Source organism: Hylobates moloch, unplaced genomic scaffold (genome assembly GCF_009828535.3).
Source record: "Hylobates moloch isolate HMO894 unplaced genomic scaffold, HMol_V3 SCAFFOLD_5, whole genome shotgun sequence".
NCBI classification, from domain to species: Eukaryota; Metazoa; Chordata; class Mammalia; order Primates; family Hylobatidae; genus Hylobates; species Hylobates moloch.
The window spans coordinates 70,723,698-70,744,796 of record NW_026652280.1 but is presented as its reverse complement, the minus strand read 5'-3'; the positions used below and the strand labels follow the sequence as shown (position 1 = coordinate 70,744,796).

Genomic DNA, 21,099 nt, shown 5'->3' with positions numbered 1-21,099 from the left:
CCAATGAGAAACTCAGCCATGAGCCTCTTTCCTTTTTCTCAGTCCTGCTGACCCTCGGATTTCTGTAAGTGTAAGTACTTAGTCTTGGAGTCTTGATACTCCAATGTAATTGGGATTACATTAAAAACATCATGGACAGCTGGAAAAGGAAAATGATGACCTACTGTGGTTCTGTTCAGCCTGATGATAGGACAAATGTTCACTTGCCTCTTTCACGGAAACCCAGATAATGTAAGAGGAAACGATTTTGATGATGTGCAACTCCAAAATCCACCACATGAACACCTGCAGCTTGTGAAAATACTCCAGGAATTTTAAGAAGAGCACAGTGAGGCGGTCAATCACCAGGTGCCATTTGTTCCTTAAATCTGCAAAATAGGAAGTACAGACAAGAGCATAACTTTTTAAAATATTATCATTTAAAGCATATCTTGTAACTTTCAGGTTGGAATGAGAGGCTGCAAAATAATTATAGTGGATGAATTCTAAGAAAACCAAAATCTGGAATAAGGATGATGTAAGAATCCCAAGTCATGATAACACAGATATCATACACTGAGACTTGGAGGGACAATGTGGCTTTTGTCCACCTTTCGATTAAATTAGTGTAAAGAAGGATTTTGATATTATCTTCCTTCCTTCCTTCCTTCCTTCCACTCGCTTGCTTGCTTGCTTTCTCTCTCTCTCTCTGTCTTTCTGACAGAGTCTTGCTCTGTAGCTCAGGCTGGAGTGCAGTGGCATGATCAACATTATTTACTTTTCTTTCTTTCTTCTTTTTCTTTTTCCCTCCCTCCCTCCCTCCCTTCCTTTCTTCCTTCCTTCCTTCCTTTTTCTGACAGAGTCTTGCTCTGTAGCCCAGGCTAGAGTGCAGTGGCACAATCTCGACTCACTGCAACCTCTGCCTCTTGAGTTCAAGCGATTCTCCTTGAGTAGCTGGGACTACAGGCACATACCACCAAGCCCAGCTAATTTTTGTATTTTCAGTAGAAATAGGATCTCGTCATGTTGGCCAGGCTGGTCTTGAACTCTTGGCCTCAAATGATCCACCAGCCTCAGCCTCCCAAAGTGCTGGGAGTACAGGCATGAACGCCCATGCCCCCAGCCCCCTTAATCTTATTTACTCTTAAGACCAAACTATAATTTCCTCATATTCTAGGAATGTTAAATAATCTTAACTCCTTCTAAATGACATCTTTTTGCCACAACAGCACTTTTATAAGTGGCCTGTCTCCTTTGACAAGGCTTAACTGGTGAGTGGTAAAGCTCTCTGGTTTCCATGAAAAAGTGAATCAGTCAGAGCCCTGCATGGGCAGGAAGAGCTTGCTCCTTGTCAGAACAAGAAGTGAACTCTAAGCATCAGAATGACTCAGCCCGTGGTTTTCTGAAACATGGTCAGATTCATTCAAATGATAATTTTTAATCAAATTACTTATTTTATTATTTCTACCTTGTGCTAAAACAGGAGTCATGCTTCTATCTAGAAGGACTATACCGGCTCACTTTATTGACTGAAAGTTACAGCAGGACTGTTTTGTAATATCAGCCTGTCTTGTTTGTAAACAAAAGCTCACAAGTCTGTCTTGGTAGATTACAAGTCCTAAGTATCTCTTTAAGGAGCTTCTTTGACTGGCTTGGGTAGATGCAACAGTTACTGTACCTGGTTCTGAAAGCTAAGCAAGGTTCTAATTATTGTGAAATATGCTTACAGTAGTTCTCTTTCATCCATGGCTATGCTTTCCAAGATTTCAGTTACCTGCAGTCGACCACAGTCCAAAAATATTAAATGGAAAATTCCAGAAATGATTCAGAAGTCTTAAGTTACACACTGTTCTGAGGAGAAGGATGAAATCTCATGCTGTCCCGCTCTGTCCTTCCCCTTGGAATGTGAATTCCTTTGTCCAGCAGGGCCACGCTGTCTACACTCCCTGCCCAGTGGTCAGTCAATTAATAGCTGTCTCAGTTCTCAGAGTGACCGCTGCAGTATTGCAGTGTTGTGTTCAAGTCACTCTTATTTTACTTTCTAATGGCTCCAAGTGAAAGAGTAGTGATGCTTGCAATTTGAATATGCCAGAGAGAAGCCACAAAATGCTTCCTTTAAGTGAATGGTAACAATTCTCAATTTTATTAATAAGGAAAGAAAAAAATGTACGCTGAGGTTGTTAAGATCTAAGGTAAGAACAACTCTTCTATCTGTGTAATTGTGAAGAAGGAAAAAGAAATTCATGCATAGTGTATACAGGGTTCAGTGTTATCTGAGGTTTTAGCATCTACTGGGAGTCTTAGAACATGTCCCCCAAGGCTAAGGCAGGACTACTGTATTTAGAGAGTGACTCAGATGGTAGTCAATAAAAAGGTGTAGGTAATAAATGCGCATGATTTAGACATGTAGCTGCCACGGACATGAGGGATTGAGAGAAAAGTGGCTGTGCAATTTTGGGCAGGACCTATTAGTAAAGCTCAAAATCCATCTTGAAGTAGTGTCATAAAATCCTAGACTTAAGTACTTGGCCTCACAGAGCTGGGGTCTCCCCTTCACACTGAGGAATTCACAATGCTCAGATATGGAGAGAACATTTCTGGTCCTCTCCTCTGTGTTCTGAGATGAGTGGGGAAAGAAGACCAGGTTTAAGGGGCACAAACCTTTGGAAGGGGTCTTCTTGCTACTTTTTTTGTTTTCTACTTTTGTTAAGGACAGTTGACCAGCAAAGACAAGTGCAGCATCTTAAGGTCATAGCCCCAGAACCTCACCCCAGAGATGATGCTCTCTGGTTTGTCCCAGTCTTTCTGGAAACTGCTACGTAGACTTCATATTCTCTGTCAGATAGCATTTCCTGATCACTGAGGCTGCTCAATGTTCATCATGCTCTATTAAAACATTATTTCAAGTCTAGGAAGGGAAGTAGAAAAGAAGAGCCCAAAGAATAAAGATTGAAACTCCTAAAACAACAATATTGACAAAAACATCTCTAGGAGTTTGCTCGAAATTATAATTATCCAATTGCTGACTTTATCCTCCAGTTCCCATGTCCTTAGGCATCAGATCAGAGCTAGAAATATATTCTTAATTATCGGTTTCCTGGAAAAGGAAACAGAGAGGCTCTGACTGAGCACGTGGTCAACACTATGCCCCACCAGTGTCTGGACAGGAGCACTACTTGTGGGTCAGTCACTGATAACCAGCCATCTGGTCTCTACTCAGTCAGAATTAAAAAGAAATTGTTGGAGCAATTGGAACAGTAATATTATAACTATAGCAACCACATAAAAACCACTCCAATTTTTATGTCATGGACTGGGTCAAATATGTATTCTTCTGGAGCAAGTCAATGTTTCCTTCACTCAGTCTGGCAGCCAGCATTCTCTGAGCAGCTGCTGGTAGTGGGCTGATTACCTGATGTTTCTTCCTCCTCCTCGGATTCCTCCTCTTCCTCTCCGTCCTCCTCTGACTCCTCGCTGTCTTTCCCAAGATCACCCTTCTGGGCTTTTTCAGAGTAGCCCTCAGGCTTCACCTCCCCAGGCTCAGCCAACTTCCTCACCTCTGGCTTCTCCAGGCTGGCAGTCAGGTGCATCATGGTGAGGTCCGGGAGGCTTCCTTCCGGGTGGGCCAGTCTGTTGGCAGAGAGCAGCTGAGTCAGAAGAGGAAAGGGTGTTGGGAGAGATTTGAGAGAGGGCAAGTAAAAGGAGGATAAACACAAATGAAATCAGTGCATGTACAAAGACCTCACGAGGTGGGGTGTTAGCATTTTGTCACTTTCTTTTTGGTTGGTTTGTTTGTTTTAAGTTCTTTCTAAAAACAAACTGTAAACTCGGTTAGGTTTTGTTAGCTTTTCTAATTCAGGTTCTAGTGATTAGTTGGTAATGAGAGCTATCGACACCTAAACTTGACATTTTTCCCAGAGGAGAAAATGGTCAGAGTTTAGGGTGTAGAAGCATGAAATGGCATCATGTAGAGCAAGCATTTCATGGCTTCACAGGGGGACTTACTCATTTTGGTGGATTGGTAATTTTTTCTTGATGCTGCTCATAGTAATTGAAATAGAAAGGAAAAAAAGGAGATGAGAACAGAAGAATTATAAGGAATGTCAGAGATCACATATCATGCTACATATCATCCACTATTGCATTCCTGTATGCCTGTTGCAGTAACGCCCTATTGCCAAATGCATTCCAGGGTGGCATCAATAACGTGCTTTGCTCTGAACCCTAGGCTTGGCAACTGATCTGAGAGTGGACAGGATTGCAGGTTTGTAAAGGAGAGAGCATACTGAGGCTGCTGAGGCAAATTATGTCATGCTTTTTTTAGTAACGCAACAAACCATCTTGCAAGAATCAAGTCATTCACATTTTTGGTAAGTTTTTAAAGATTTCTTGAAAGAATATGTGCTTTCAGTCAACCTTTGTGTAAATGAATCCCACTCTGCCATCTAAAGCATATGCCATGGAAGCTAAGTGTTTTCAGGAGTGAGACGTCTGCAACAGGTCCCCACCTGAGAGTTACTGATGCGAACTGTTGATTGGCAACCGTGGGAAGACTGTGTGAGATCCTGAACCAGAGAAAGAATACAGGGAGGGAGAGCTTCCGGTGAGCCCACTCGGCAGCCTGGGATGTTACAGTTTATTTCTTAGTGGACCATAACAAGTCCCATCCTTCTCCTACAGTTTTCTAAAAGCATATCTTTTTATTCATACTCAAATTAATGTTTTAAAGAACTTCTGGGCAATAAAGTCTACATTAAGAAAATGCCTAGTAGACACACTGACAGTCTTCTCTATTTATCATAGTTAATCCAGAAATTTTTAGCAGGGTTCAAACAAGATGGACAATACATAATATTATTCTATCTGGATAATTGTAGGTTCTGAGTAAACTATTTAACTTCGTGAAAGTTAATTAATTTTCTACCAAATGAGGAAGTTTGATTAGATAAAATGCAGGTTTACTTTCAACTGGTTGATTTGATATTTGTAAGCATGCCTATCATTTTGGGCAACTGTTGCAAGGAATCCACATTGTCCCTACACTTTTAGATTATCATTCAAACAATTCCCTTGCACAGGATGTCCAGCAGGTAAATGATAGTATGCCAGAAACAGATTGTTAATTTAACGGACAGAGAGAATCTGAGGCAAGTTTTACATTGGTGGAAGGAGTTATGCTGACATACTACTTCCTTATTTTCCTAAGCTAGTCAATTCATCCTCTCGACTTTGGAGAAGTTAGCTACTCTTAAAATTGCAACCCATATCTTCTATACCAGTGCCACACACCAAATCTCAGGGAACATATTTGCTGTTCCTGCTTTGTCAGGACCCTCCATGTGAAATGTTATTAAATGTGGAAGTGATTGGCTGCTGCGCAGTCGTCAGTATGTATTTGTTCTCTTCAGAGATGCATTTTATAAATGAAAAGATACCTTTATTAAGACAAGGAATTTGGTGGTTGCAGTGTGAGGTGGGACCACCTCAGAGTGAATCTTAAAGGTCTACATTGACACTGCTGCAATCTCATATGACAAGAAAACTACTTTCTAACAATTACTGCTATTAACAGAGTGAAACTCAAAGAGGGAAGGCTGTTTCCGCAGCTGCTACTACAGCTACACAGCAGATGTCCTCAAGCAATGACGCCCCGAAACTGCCATGCAGCAGGCAGGGCGCACTGAGGAGAGATCGTTCAATGAAAGAATCAGAGGAAGACACTGGAGTAAGCCTTTTGGAAGCAGGTCCACAAGGCTGATTTCTAGAAACTTGTAATGGGACAAGATGCAGCTGTGGACAAATGAGAAGGGCATCTCTGCATCCAACGCTGCTCATTCCCTCTGACCTTAGAGCCACAAACCCCAGACCCTCTCCGGAGCAGTCGAACCTCATGAGCTTGTAATGGACCACAAAAAAAGAAAAAAAAAGAAATTATGTATCAGGCTGTCATTTACTAGTCTAGGGGTTTATTAACTATCCTGAGAAATTTTAGAGAATTGTACCTTGTATTATAAAAAACTGTGTGCATAAAACATAGATAAAAATATTTTAAATGCATGAATAAAGTGTACTGTTTCAAAAAGACATTTGTGTGAATCCTTTTACTTTTCTCTCTCTCTTTGTCTCATTTTTATCATAACATTGTTTTTAGAGGCCGTAGAGAAGAATGTTAAAAGACTTGGGTTCAAGTCTTCACCAGAAAACTTACTAGCTAGGTGAGATGGCAAAGATATGTAACCTATCTTTTAAGTCTCAGTTAGCTGAAACAATAGTGCCTATTTATAGGAGGTTGTAAAAATTAAGATGGTTTCTGTTAAGCAGTTAACACAGTGGTTAATTACACAGGAAACATTTTAAAGTAAGGAGCCATCTTCTAATGGTAGATTTTCATATATTACGGTTTGATAATCTGCATCATAAATCATTGTAAAGAAAAAGCAGAATTAGAAACATGCTTTTGCAAGAGCCTACACAATGATGGATGATAGGGAAGGTATTAAACTTAGACTATGATTCTGTCATCAGCACCTTCTTTAACAGAACTTGGCTATTTTATAGTAGGCCAGTCAGAAGAAAAAAAAAGAGCAAACATTTCTTCGTCGGGAATCTGTTTCCCAATGGTCTCAGGGTTCTGTTTACTGGGCTTTCTGTGGGTAATCTCAACTACTGCATTCCCTGAGGAGTGGGAGCGGCAGAGGTGGTTCTGCACAAATGCAAGCTTCCACGGCAGACCCAGCTGCGGTTGCTAGAAGCAACAGCTGTATGGACTCTCCGGGAAAGCCTGTGTATTTTAATTCAGCTTTTTTTCTAACTTCCTAGCAAATAAAAAGAAAATGGATCTTGATTTTCCAAAAACAAAATTTGAAAACCCACTCTAGTAAAAATATTCCCGGAAACTTCAGGTTAAAGAACTTATAAGACTTGTAATTCTTTACTGAACATCAGGCTCCAGGCTAAGGAACTTATAAGACTTATAATTCTTTACTGAACATCAGGTGCAAATTACCTAATGGTCATAGGAAGGATTTTGACTTTGGGACTCCAAATAGTAAGCGTGATGATGAACAGGATTCTCGGAGAAGCCCCCTCCCCCACTGCCTTCAATCAGGCTGCTTTGGATGTCTTTCTCCACAGGAAGTGCACCTCTTCTCCTAGGGTTTTCTTTAACACTACTGATAACTTTGTTTCCTTGCTCTTATTCAGGCTCTGAGCTCTAACCTCCTCACTGACCATTAAGCAAAATGGCTCTCCCCTTTCATGTTCTAACAGAGCAGATGACAAGTATTTGTTTGTGTCTTCACTCACTCTTTACACTTCCACAGCTTTGTGCAGCCCCCAATGTGTGTGTTTCTCCATTTGTGACTCTGTCATTTTATTCTACGTATGGGTTCTGGGGACTTTCCCCTTGAAGACAGAATCCAGTCCTCCTCTACTCACCACCCTTACAAAATGGAGTACGGTGCTTGGGGTGCACTATAATTCACTGAATCTTGGGTGAAGAAATTTTATGCACTGGAGATACATCCTTATTTGAAACAGAAGAAACAAATTACATGACAGGGACCCTCAAAGAGGGTTAATTCTGTACAAGGACCTGACTTGAAAAGCTACATAGTAAACTACTTTCCATTAAAGAAAATGGAAATTCTAGCATTGTAAAATCTCCTTAGTCTGAATGTCATTTGTTTTTATGATTCTAATTTGGAATATGTGGTAATGTAAACGGCATTGACACTGTTATCATTAGATTGTTAGCAGAAATGTGACTTGCACCTGTGTAGTGTTTAATATAAGTAACATTTAAAGTAAAATAATTTTACTGTTTAAGATAAATTATTATCTAGAACCCAAAAGCACTTTTAGAAGATTGTATTCACAAATAAGTATTTGATTTATGAATTGAATATTACATCTTAGTTATGTGTGTTGGTAAAATGTATACTGTTTACTAGATCAGTTGCAACTTAACCACAATTATCTATATTTTTAAAATGTTATCAAAGTGACCTACTGTCCTCAATACACTACCCTACCTTACAACTTGTAAAGTCATGTCTAAATTTTAATCAACTCTTAGGTTGAATTGTAGGTATGCCCCTCTTTCAGCCCAGAACTAACATTTATAAATATTTTATTCTCCTTATAAAACATTGAACATAAAGAAATAAATTATGAGAGAAAGCAAGCTTATATACCTTATTAAAGGATTCACCCTGTCATTCTAATGGATAATCAGCCCTGCTTAACACTGCATACAGCATTTCAGAAGCACACGTTATAAAATGAGAGACAGGCTTGTTTGATAACGTTTCCTTTGAGGCATAGCTCTGGCTGCTCTTTTTTTTTTTTTTTTTTTTTTTTTTTTTTTGAGACAGAGTCTCGCTCTGTTGCCCAGGCTGCAGTGCAGTAGCACCATCCCGGCTCACTGCAAGCTCCGCCTTCCAGGTTCACGCCATTCTCCTGCCTCAGCCTCCCGAGTAGCTGGGACTACAGGTGCTGCCACCACACCTGGCTAATTTTTTGTATATTTAGTAGAGACGGGGTTTCACCATGTTAGCCAGGATGGTCTCAATCTCCTGACCTCATGATCCACCTGCCTTGGCTTCCCAAAGTGCTGGGATTACAGGCGTGAGCCACCACGCCCGGCCTCTGGCTGCTCTTAACATGTTAATATTCACACAAAAATATGAGATTTCACTGGAAAGAAGGTAAAGATGGGATATTGCAAGTTTTTGGTCATTTGGGGTGACTTTGAACTTTGATACTTCTAAGAAGTCCTGAGAGAATTAGCTGGTCTTGTGGCTTGGGGTAAGGGGCATAAGCTCCCATTCATGATATAAGTCTGGTCCTTTGGGATCAAAAGTCATACGAGTTGCTGCCAAGAGAGCCCATCAAACCAACTCTTGCCCTCTTACGGGTCTCAGCTTTCTCTTTACAAAGCAAATGCTAAATGCTTCATAAGAAACACAGAGAAAACCAGAGTGAGGAGTTCCTTATGTTTGGAGGGATGGGATTTAGATTATTGCTCAGGATTTCTAGCTAGAGTCTGTTTCTTACTTCTCTATCAGCTGAAAAACCTAATGTTGATGTTTCTTTCTCAGGTTGTCAAAAACCAGCCCCCAAGAAACCTGACAGGCCTCATTCATTCCTCCTCCCTCAGCAATCCACAAGTGACTCTCTGCTTTTCATACTTGATTAGAAGTTCTGCCTCTTAGGGTTTGTGATTTGGTTGTCTGCCTTAGGATTTTACCTATAAGAAAAGCGAATGGGGTAGAAAACCAACAAATCTTTTGAAGAATTATTTTGTTAATTGGATTTATTGCAAGATATATTTCTCTTACTAAATTACTAGCTTTATTACTAATGACATGCAATTACAAGAATGAATATTTTAATTCACCTACTTAGTAAAGTAAAACAGTTTTAGTAAGTTAGATCCCAAAGGATAACTCTGGAGGATAACCCATTGCACAACATTTATCAAAACTTGCTTTTTATTTCGCGTGGACATTATATGTTTTATCTCCCCAGCTAGGTGATATGCATCTTAAGGAAAGTCCATGTCTCAGTGCCATCTCAGTGCCTTTCGTGCTGTGCAAACATATGAAATCTGGTGACGTAAAATATCCCTCTTCAATAATATGTTGATCTTTCAAGTAGAGATATATTTGAAGAAAGTGATGTTTTTAAAACCATATATTGTGACTACTTTCTTTTCATTTCATTTAGGAAATATCTATCGAATATCATTTCATGGGTAAGGTGCTGGGGTAGATGACATGGGGACATCTTGGTGAATCATAGAGGGAGTCCAGATCTGAGAAGGTTATGCCCCTACTCTAGCAAGGCAGATAAGACAAGCAGGCAGGAGATCAGACAGAGGACTGGAAGGCAAGTGTCAGGACAGCATCAGTGATGGAGTGCTACGGGGGTTCAGAGGGAAGGCGGATTACTCTTAGCAGGAATGTTGGCATTTATGGGAGGGTTTGTGGAGGAGGTGGTTCTTGAGCTGAGCTCTCAGTTATGTGTTCAAGAGAGAGGGGAGTTCTCAGGCAAGCCTTGCACTAATTCTACCAAAGAACAGAAGGAATGGGACACAAGTTTGAACCAAGGCCAAAGGCTGAGCACCAGCTGAAGACCCTCAACAGCCTCCACATCCACTTGGTGGCACCATTCGGTGCAGATACCAAATGGTTTGGTTTGCAAAATACATCCATGAGCATACCTGAAGACCATTGTCCACTATCTGACAACACGATTTTTCATGTATAAAGCAGTTAAGAGTTTAACACAACAAGAAACAGCTTTGAACAAAAATAAGAGAGAAAACATCGAAATACCCACCTATTTATTATTAGATATACGCGACCATTGACTTTGGCATGGCTACGAGGTGGCAGATGGAAGCACAGGGATGCAATGAGGAGACAGGTTGGAGAGAGAGAGAGGAGACTGTTAGACAGAGACGAACAAAGTGGGCTCCCTTAAGCTTCCTAGCATCAGGTGTAGCCACTCTCACAGGCTTCATGCCTTGAAGAGTCTAGACAGCAAGATTCAGTAGCAACATTAAATCAGACAATGTTCAGGAAAATTGCTGGAAGATAATAAGCCTCTCCCTTCTTCTCTTCCCTCCCCATCTCACACACTTTATTACAAATTTGTAATGTTTAAATTTTTTAAGGTACTTTTTTTTTTTTTTTTGCAGAGTCTTGCTCTGTCACCCAGGCTGGAGTGCAGTGATATATCTTAGCTCACGGCAGCCTCCGCCTCCTGGGTTCAAGTGATTCTCCTGCCTCAGCCTCCCAAGTAGCTGGGATTACAGGTGTATGCCATCATACCTGGCTAATTTTTGTATTTTTAGTAGAGATGGGGTTTTACTATGTTGGCCTAGTTGTTCTCAAACTCCTGACTGCAAGTGATCCACCCTCCTCAGCCTCCCAAAGTGCTGGGATTACAGGCGTGAGCCACAGTGGCTGGCCTCAAGGTATAATTTATGAAATAAAATATAATTAAAAAAATTAATTTTTGCTGCTACCCCAGAAGTAAAAAAAAAAAAGGATCCTACTCAGTGGCCATATTCAGCATGCTGTTTTCTAAGGTTTTTCTAAAACTAGTTAAAAAAAAGTCATTTCATTTCTCTATGCATAATAATACTTTCTAAAACAAACCATGCACAAATTAAAGAGATATAAAAGTAATGAATATGGCCGGGTGTGGTGGCTCACGCCTGTAATCCCAGCACTTTGGGAAGTTGAGGCGGGTGGATCATGAGGTCAGGAGTTCGAGACCAGCCTGGCCAATATGGTGAAACCCCCGTCTCTACTAAAAATACAAAAATTAGCTAGGCATGGTGGCGCATGCCTGTAGTCCCAGCTACTCGGGAGCCTGAGGCAGGAGAATCGCTTGAACCCAGGAGGCGGACGTTGCAGTGAGCCAAGGTGGCACCACTGCACTCCAGCTTGGGCAACAGAGCGAGACTCTGTTTCAAATAAAAAAAAAAAAAAGTAATGAATATTTAAACAGTCCTTTGTAAATCATTGCTAATTATATATTATATAATAAACATGTTATACGTTATAATTCTTATAATATGAATTTCTATCAATATATAGGTGAAATAATATTCCTGAGATTGCCTACTTAGAAATAATAATTTCTTCCTATATTATTATATTTTCATAAGGCTAAGTTTGTAAATTCTGTAAGGCTAAACATAATAAATTCTGCTTCATACACAAGTGACATGTGCCTACATTACATCTGTGTGCATAAGCACATATACACCAACAAGAGACAAAACAGGAAAAGAAGAGTTGCATATCTCCAGAGACAACAGTGTAGAAGTCAGCTTAATGAGCAAATCCGTTATTCCTGATCTGTGGGCCATTTCTTGTAAAGCATCTGTTTGGGAGGCAGGAGCAGAGAAAGCAAAGCCTGACAGTCAATCCCATCTCTCAAAATATTCCTTTTTCTTCATCATTTTGATTTTAATGTAGTCATTGTATTAGGACTCCAAGGACAAAAAATACTGTGAAGTGAAAATTATGAGTAAGGAAAATACTCCCATGAGAAAGAGTTGCTAAAAAAAAATATACAGCATATATATTTAAAATTTGAACATTATATATATTATATATTAAGCTTTGAACATTTTATATGTTGTATGTAATATATTATAATTATATATTATATATTAATATATATCTATATATCATACTATTCTATATCATATAATTATATTATATGATATATACTATGTAATATATATTATATAATATATAGTATGATAGATTATATAATATATAATATATTATATTAAATATATTAATGTAAATATCAATTTTATATTAAAATATTACTAAAATATAAATATTGCAAATATATAAATTAAAAAATTTATATATTTAATAGTATTATGTAGTATATAATATATACTATATAATATAATATATTATATGTTTATATATATATAATGTTCAAAGTTTAAACTTAGGGACTTTATATCAAACTGTTGCATGAAATTCCAAAATACCAAATTTGAGTGAGTTCTTCAAATTTCCTAAGGTTCTAGAAAACTTTTCTTCATAGAATGAAAAATGAAATCCTATGTCCTTAAACTCTTCAGAGAACTGGCATTACACACTCTTTCCTCGCCCTTTACATTCACTTGGAAAATTCACCGTTAAGGGAGTGCTTAGGGCTAAGCCACAGCTGCAAGGAAGGCAAGTCAGGACTCATATCGCTACAAATCATTTAGATCTTTCTTCTCTGCCATGGGGTGCAGGGTAAGGGCTGTGAAGTGGCAGCTGAGGAAACACAGAACCTACATCCTGACTTGGGCTGCAGTCCTTCCCCAGAACCTGCATAGGCTAAACACTGCTATACATGCTTAAAGGGAATTCTGTGGGACCTTAATTCAGTTTTCACATACGCTAGGTCCAAACCCTTCGGCTGGTGAGCCGAACTGTCTTCTGCAAAACTGTGGTCCTGTATGTTTCTACTTTTCTGGATAAATGGTGAATTACATCTCCGTTTGATTGCGTGACAGAAGACTCAGACACATCCACATTAAGAAAAATGGCAAGAAAAAGGCTCCTGCATGCTGGAGGCACTTTCAGTGAGAAAAAAAAACTGAATATGCAAGAGAAGGAATGGCATTTGGAAGAAAAAATTTTTAAAAAGATTTCGTTAGCAATGCTTAATAATACAACTCCTTCACAAACATACAAATTGGCTCTGCTAACTGAAATACTTTGTAATTATTGAATAGGGCCCTTGAAAAAAATGGTGAGGACTTATAGTAAATTTAAACATGTTACATGGTCGGAATTAAATATCAAATACTGGTTTTATCCATACGGATCACAGGCAATGTCAAAATAATGATTTTTAAAAATCCTTTTTCTGATTATTGACAATTCTCACTTTTATGTGCAGGCATTGTCTTTGTAAACTTTTAAACTTGGGGTGATTTTCCCTGCCATCAAGTTTGTCTATGAATGATATCTTCTAGGGTTCCCCAAACTTCTAATAACTACTTTATTTTTCCTAATGCTTGATCATCACTGAAGGTAGTGTAGAAGTACATATATGGAGAGGGTAAGCCACTGACCCCATCCATGCCCTCCTCCCTGCTGGGGCCTTGGGAGCAGAGAGGTTGTAGCAGAGCCTGATTTTCCTGGTGGCTAGATAGCAAAACAAGTCATGACTGATTGCTACCTCTTGGTTCCATGGGTTACGAGTCATCTGAAGTATCAGAATGATAGGCGAAACACAACACAATAAGGAAAGTGAATCTGCTGGTCATAAACAAGGATTATAAAATGTTTCTCATCATTAAACAAATGTTTTGGGTCTATCCATAACTCTAGTTCCTACACAGCAGAACACTGCAAGTTTGGCATTTTATGAAATGCATATAATGAACTCTTACTTCATCTTCTATTGATATCTTCATTTTTTCCCTTAAAGTCAAATAATTAAGGAGAATTTTCATCTGTGGTCTCTGTGCTCCTCTCAGTACAGCCCTTTGCTCCCTTAGCTGCTTAACAAGTATTTTTCCAATATCTGAATCATAGGCTAAACATGAGGCAGAAAGGAAGACCATTGTCAGCATTCACTAAAAGAATGCTTGTGATCTCCCCGTGATGGAACATAGTGAAGGATTTATGATAACCCATTGTGGTTTGAATAAATATGGGCAGTAATATCCCAGTAATATCCCATCTGTTATTTGCAAACAATGTATATTTATTGATGAGGAGAAAACAACAGTAAGCTGCTAAAAGAAGATATTGTAATCATGTTGTCTTCTTAAATATGATTGTAGTTACTAGTCAATTGCAGATTCTGTTTTTTTAGCCAAAGTTCTTTATTTCCAAAATGGAAGGGAAAACTCTGCCCATCATCTTTTGCTATGCTCTCACAAGACTTCTGTACTTGTGGTCGGCATAATGGAAAAATCCTCTGAATTAGCCAGATTCTCTAAATGTTCTAAAAACATATAACCAACCTAGACACAAATACACATATCAACTCTAAAATATTTAAGTCTCCACAGCTACTCTGAATATCTCACAAGACGATCAAGATCACTTTACATTAACCAGTCGTAAGTCACTACCTATTGTTTCAGAATGTGTCACAGAATCTTCCACGTTTTCCTCTTTTTCTCACAAATTGATACTCATGGAAAATTCAAGGCTGAAACTTAGATTACTGGCTTCTCGCAAGGTGGCAAACCTAAGGTAGGGTTGAAGGCTGCCTTCCTCTTAATAAGAGGTCTGTGTTTCTTCCAGTGGCTCACCTGTAGATGGTGTTGTCTTCTTTGCTGGGAATGGACTTGAGGTCTGTGAGTTCAAGGAACCGGTCATGGAAATAGTGCAGGTGTAAAATGCACACCAGCAGAAAGGAGGTTGGGATGAATATGCGAGTGAACAGTTCAGCCACAGTAAACTGCTTTAAGCCAAGATCCTCAAGCCTGCAAAACAAAACAAAATAAAAAGCAGGAACCTCTCTTACGCAATGAAGTCACAGACTCTTTGTGATAAACTACATCACAGTCTTACACTCCTGTCAGCTCTATCATTTATTGCATCCCTCTCTCCCATATGGTCCAATATGGCTTTCGTTTCCACCAAGCCAGCTAACCTACTTTAACAACAGTCAATAATAAACCTTGACATTGCCAAATTCCAGGGCTACTTCTCTAGCTTTATTTAATTAAACCTCTGGTCCTCCTTGAAGCAAGTGTGGTCTTCACACCATCACACTCTCTTGGTTTCTTGTTCCTCCGTGATCTCCTCCTTTTCTGTTGGACCTCTAGAGGCTGAAATATCCCCAGGACTCTGTTTTGATCTCTCTTCCAGCTGTGCTTCCCCCTAGGGAAATCCTCTTCTGTGGATTTACACATCTTCCTTACACCGAGGACTCAAAGTGCATCTACAGCTCAGGCTCCTCCTGTAAGATTCTCGTGCCCAAATTGATACTGGAAATTGGTTGTTTCAGTTATTTTATATTAGTGTTTCCAAAACAGTATTCTGGATTTTCCTATTTTTCTTGGCAAAGCTGTCCTCCACATCCCTCTCCCCACTCTAGTATCCCTGAACCAATAAATGGTACAAGTGTCTACCCTGTGCAAACTGAGAAGTCAGACGTCTCTTATGTTCTTTTCTTTCATATCTCATTCATCCACATTTCCTTCAGCATCCTAAGCACCTCTTGAATCGCCCACTCTTGTTATCTGTCTCTGCCTCCACTGAATCTAGGGGAAGCTGCCGTCATTTCTCACAAGACCACTGCTGCTGCCTACTAACTAGTCTCCTTGTTTCTACTCCCACACATCGCTTTTTCTCAGCTAGTCAAGGGATCTTTAAAGATTGGAAAATTCCACCAAGAATAAAATACAAATAATGCTACCTACAAGCCATGCACGTCCCAGCTGCCTGCCTGAATTCTCCCCACTCTTCGCTGTCCAATCACCGCCTGTCTTCAGTTCCTCTTATGAACTGTGCCAAACTCTGACTTGCCTCAGGACCTTTGCATGTGCTGTTCCCTCTGCGTGAAATGCCCTTCCACACCCCAGACTCCAACCCACACACTTTTCCTAAGACGAGCTTCTTCTAACGCTTCAGCTGGGGTCTAAACCAGCTCCTCAGCAAAGCCCGTGCCAGTCATTCATTTATAGTTCCCCCTTACTCACTGCCTCAGCCTGTTGTCTGTTTCCTTCACGGACCTGTCACAAAGTGTAATAGACTTATTTTACACTAAATAGGTTTGTTTGTCTCCTCTGCTAGAATATAAGATCTACAGGGCTTAGATTTTGTCTGTCTTGTTCCCTGTCATATTCCAGGCACAAAACAGTGTCAGCACATGGACAGCATTTAATAAACGCTTATTGTATAGACACTTCAGCTGTGTTGGTCTAGTTCCCTTCTAAGGGACAGAGACTTCTAAGGGACTTCCCTACTCAGCCACATCAATATATTCAGCTCAAAACCCAATGCTGGCTGGATTTCCAAACTAATTTCAGAAGTTTACAGAAGCAAATTAGAAAAAGATAGAGCATTATCTCCTACATGCACAGGAAAAACCATCTCATCATTACAAGTCTATGAGCACTTGGAGAAATTTGTTTCTTTATGGCACTAAATACTCCTTAGAATCTAAGCACCCAGCAACATAAATGAGCAAAGTCTGCTACTTTATGTTATAAGTGCATGAACTTACTTATGAACTGAAGAACTGAGCTCCAATGTGGAGGGCAGAAAGCATGACTAAGTGTTAGGTGTGTTTCACATGAAACTAACATCAGAAAATGTCATTTCATTAAAATTCTGAAAATTCATGGAGTGCCTATTATGTTCTAAGCTAAGGGCTAAGTAAAGAGAACACAAAAATGACTCAGTTTTAATTTCTATTATTGAGGAACTTATAGACATTGATGACATCATGCTTTACTAAAATCTTCCTTAAAGATGCTTTGAACAATATGCATTCAAGTCTTCATCTTGTTCATCATTTTCAACTCAAAATTACTTACTTTTCTTTTTTCAATCCAGTCATATTTTGCCACAGGCCTGGGAAGTTTTCAAACTGATATGTGTATATAAAGATAAGCACCAGCATAGTGTAAATAACCACTGACATCCAAAAATATTTTAGAATTTTCCTCCACCATTCATAGTGCACCTGCGAATCAGACATTTAAAAAAATGAGAAAAAAATCACTTTTAGGAAAACTCACAAAACTATTTGGTTTAATTCAAGTAATACAAGTGACACATTTACAAATGTCTGAAAATAAAGTCTATTTCATTTCTAGTTTTTAATGTTCCGTGTCTATCATCGTGGAGTGGTCCTGGGTTAGAATCCCAGTTCTATAAATGGTTGCTAACTGCGTGGGGAAGAGGCTGAACCTTCCATAAGTGCCTATTTTGCAGGGTTGCTACGAGGATGAAATAGATATTTATGGGTTCCTGCAAGCTATCTGGCCCATAGGGGGCGCTCAAGGAATAGTAGGGTAGGTGCTGCTGTCATTGTGGTTATCATTGCTCAGAGAAAACCACATCCATTTTGAAATTGAAAGCAATATTGTATGAATGAAAATGTGAAACAACCACAGAAAAAAGACATCTCATTTTACTGTAAGCTGTGGATATTCATTAGAGAACATCCATCCTGAATTTTTAAGAGTATTCAAAAGTTCACTGATTTCTTTCGAGATTTTTTTATCTTAACATATGATATACTCTTGTTTATTGTAGTTCCTTTATTTGTTTTGTTGGCTACCTGCAAGATATTTTACTGTTTCATGTGTTTCTATTATTGGGTTCTCTTTTATCATCAGTTAAAAGTGAGTCTGTGGAGAGCTAACTCATTTTAATGTATCTCATATATTAACTTATTTTAATGAATGAAATTCTTTTAACTAATGAAATATGAAAGCAGTCAATGCACTATACGTATATATACGTACACAAAGAGCAGGCACATGCCACACATATATCATTTTCTGACCCTAAAGCCTGAAATGCAAAAGTATATCTAGGAATACTCTACAACCTCAGATTATCTAGCTTTTAAATTACTATTTTAAAATATAATTCAATTTTTACAGGCCAGGTGCAGTGGCTCATGCCTGTAATCCCAGAACTCTGGAAGGCCGAGGAGGGCGGATCACTTGAGGCCGGGAGTTTGAAACCAGCCTGGCCAACATGGTGAAACCCCATTTCCACTAAAAATACAAACATTAGCTGGAGGTGTTGGTGCACACTTGGAATCCCAGCTACTTGGGAGGCTGAGGCATGAGAATTGCTTGAACCTGGGAGGCAGAGATTGCAGTGAGCAATGAGCAGAGATCACGCCACTGCACTCCAGCCTAAGGGACAGAGCAAGACTCTGTCTCAAAAAAAGAAAGAAAGAGGAAGAAAGAAAGAAAGAAAAGAAAGAAAGACAGACAGACAGACAGAAAGAAAGAGAAAGAAAGAAAGAAAGGAAGAAAAATGTAATTCAATTGTACAGATTTTTTTGATCAATAATTTTTGGAAAACCTATGTATGAACTTTTTCCTGATTTTTCAACAACCTAAAATTTTTATTTTTACTTTTTTAGAGATGGCATCTTAATCTGTTGCCCAGCTGGAGTGCAGTGGTACAAGCATAGCTCACTGCAGCCTTGACCTCCTGGGATCAAGTGATCCTCCTGCCTCAGTCTACCAAGAAGCTAGGACTACAGGTGTGCCACCACACCTGGCTAATTTTTTAATTTAAGAAAATGTTTTGTAGAGACAAGATTTTGGTATTTTTCCCAGGTTGGTTTGGAAATCCTGGCCTCAAGCAGTCCTCCTCTCTTGCCTCCCAAAGTGCTGAAATTACAGGCATGAGCCACTGCACCCAGCCCTGAAATTTTGAAATAGTAAACAAGTTGAAGACAGTCATTTCCCATTTTAGGATTCTTGGGATACAATGTTTGAATCTTGCCGATCACTTTATCTATGTTCATGAGATTCTAGTGATTTAAAATCTCTGCAAAGGTAGCTCATGTATATTCCTACATACATACAGATGTGAGAATTAAAATGGTCAACTGTGTACCTACCTGATATAGGGCCACACAGAACAGGAACAGCACCATGTAGATGATTTTGTACATTACAATTTTACCCTCGAAGCTGACAAAGAAGAACATGCCTCCGCAGACATAGATCCAGTACTTGATGAACATGGCCACCACCAGATTGCCCAGGACTTTCATGATGTCCTGCTCATCTTCTTCTTCAGCTTCCTCTTGCTCTACCTTCTTTCTCTCTTGCTTCTCTTCCTTCGCTTCCTCTTCTTCCTCCTTCTCTTTGGGCTCTCCTTCCACTTGTATATCTTGAAGTTCCTCATCTTCAAATAGAAAACTGTGCTGTTATACTTAGCTGGTTATCTGTGCAGAACCACGCTTTGACCATGTGTGGTAGATGTAGGATGTAGAGGCATGCATTTTCTACGTTATTGTATAATTTGGATGATTTTAGACTATTCTCATAAACACGGCAACATTCATAACTAGATTAAAAGTCAATTTTCATAACCTTCTCAAAATATAGTTTACAAGAAAATAAATTTGGTAATACTAATTTATATACAAGATCTTTTTTATTTCTGATATCTAGTGATAGCTTTAAGTACTGTGAGATGTAAAAAATAAATAAGCAACAATAGCACAAATCTAAATGACTATATTAATTTCAAATTCTAATTGCTTCACGGCTCTAGACAATCCTAGTAGTACTTTACTAAATGTGGTTAATGCTAACAATCTTAACCAAAAAGCATGCTTTTAAATAACTAAAAATTTGAGAGTTACAGCAAAACATAATTTAATTTAAATTAGATTGAAAGAGTAATTGTAATTTAAGTTTAAAACAATTTAATGGATCAAAATAAAAAACTTATTTTGTGTTGCTTTAAAATATGCTAATACATAAGACTCATCTCTGTGTTACACAGCCTTATGTTTGAAGAACTTGAATAATTATTTCAAAATAATTATTGGGGTTAATTTGAATAATTTATTCAAACAACTAGTAGATTCACAGAGTGAAGAGAGTGAAAATCAAGTGAGGGCTCAGAGCAATTGTTGATCTCAAATTAACCATTTTTTACCAAAATTAACTGGTTAATTTAATCACTATGTTGAACAGAGACATCAAAACTCATATAGGCAAGATTTGAATCTTACAGACAGACTTTTGTTACTGAAAAACAACTCATTGTTTAGGTCTAGATAAGAAACTAAACATAAATATATGTGTGTGAGTGTATGGAAATATATATATGCCTGTATTCGTTCTTATGGTTACTAGTTTAATCTGAAGGTTACCAGCCTAGCTTCTGTGGACATTTATAGGCTCCTTTTCACAGACAGTGCTTCTTAACCTCACAGTAGTCTTCAATCCATTCTACAAATATTAAATTTACATTTATTGGCATATCTACGGAATTAGGGAGCAAGCTGTTCTTATTTTACCTATACAGCAGGTCTAAAATTATCAAGGTGATAACATCATCATCCTCTGTTTTTACATTGTAGTATACTATTGTTAAGAAAGAAGAGAGAAGTTTTAAATGTAAAAGATGTGACTTAGCTTCTTGGTCCCAATACTCATTAGAAGTATGACCTGGGAGGAATCATTTAATTTCTCAGAGCCTCAGTTTTTCTTTCCTTGGGAATCACCTTCGTGAGGATCAAGTGGCACTTTTTTTTTTTTTTTGAGAGGGAAACTCGCTCTGTCACGCAGGCTGGAGTGCAGCAGTGAGGTCTCGGTTCACTGCAAGCTCCGCCTCCCAGGTTCACACCATTCTCTTGCCTCAGCCTCCTGAGTAGCTGGGACTAGAGGCGCCCACCACGACGCCCGGTTAGTTTTTTGTACTTTTAGTAGAGGCGGGGTTTCACCGTGTTAGCTAGGATGGTCTCGATCTCCTGACCTCGTGATCCGCCTACCTCGGCCTCCCAAAGTGCTGGGATTAAAGGCGTGAGCCATCACGCCCGGCCCAAATGGCACATTTTTAACACTCCCTTGCAACTCTCACGTGTACCTCAAAAGTTACACGCTGTAATACTTAATGCTCCAAG

General features: G+C 38.9%; 1 protein-coding gene across 3 annotated transcripts in view; it reads right to left on the bottom strand.

The window, feature by feature from the left end:
- PIEZO2 (piezo type mechanosensitive ion channel component 2) overlaps positions 1-21,099 on the bottom strand; it is a 479,940-nt gene that overhangs the window by 97,339 nt on the left and 361,502 nt on the right. For 2 of the 3 annotated variants that reach the window (XM_032152839.2, XM_058438662.1), the window contains exons 15-21: positions 19,078-19,367; positions 17,021-17,169; positions 14,786-14,959; positions 10,324-10,365; positions 3,985-4,017; positions 3,392-3,609; positions 208-368 (exon numbers count right to left, since the gene is read on the bottom strand). In XM_032152839.2, coding sequence (XP_032008730.1) covers positions 208-368; positions 3,392-3,609; positions 3,985-4,017; positions 10,324-10,365; positions 14,786-14,959; positions 17,021-17,169; positions 19,078-19,367 — 1,067 coding nt within the window. The remainder of the gene's footprint in view (positions 1-207; positions 369-3,391; positions 3,610-3,984; positions 4,018-10,323; positions 10,366-14,785; positions 14,960-17,020; positions 17,170-19,077; positions 19,368-21,099) is intronic. The other variant, XM_032152840.2, reaches the window with a different exon arrangement.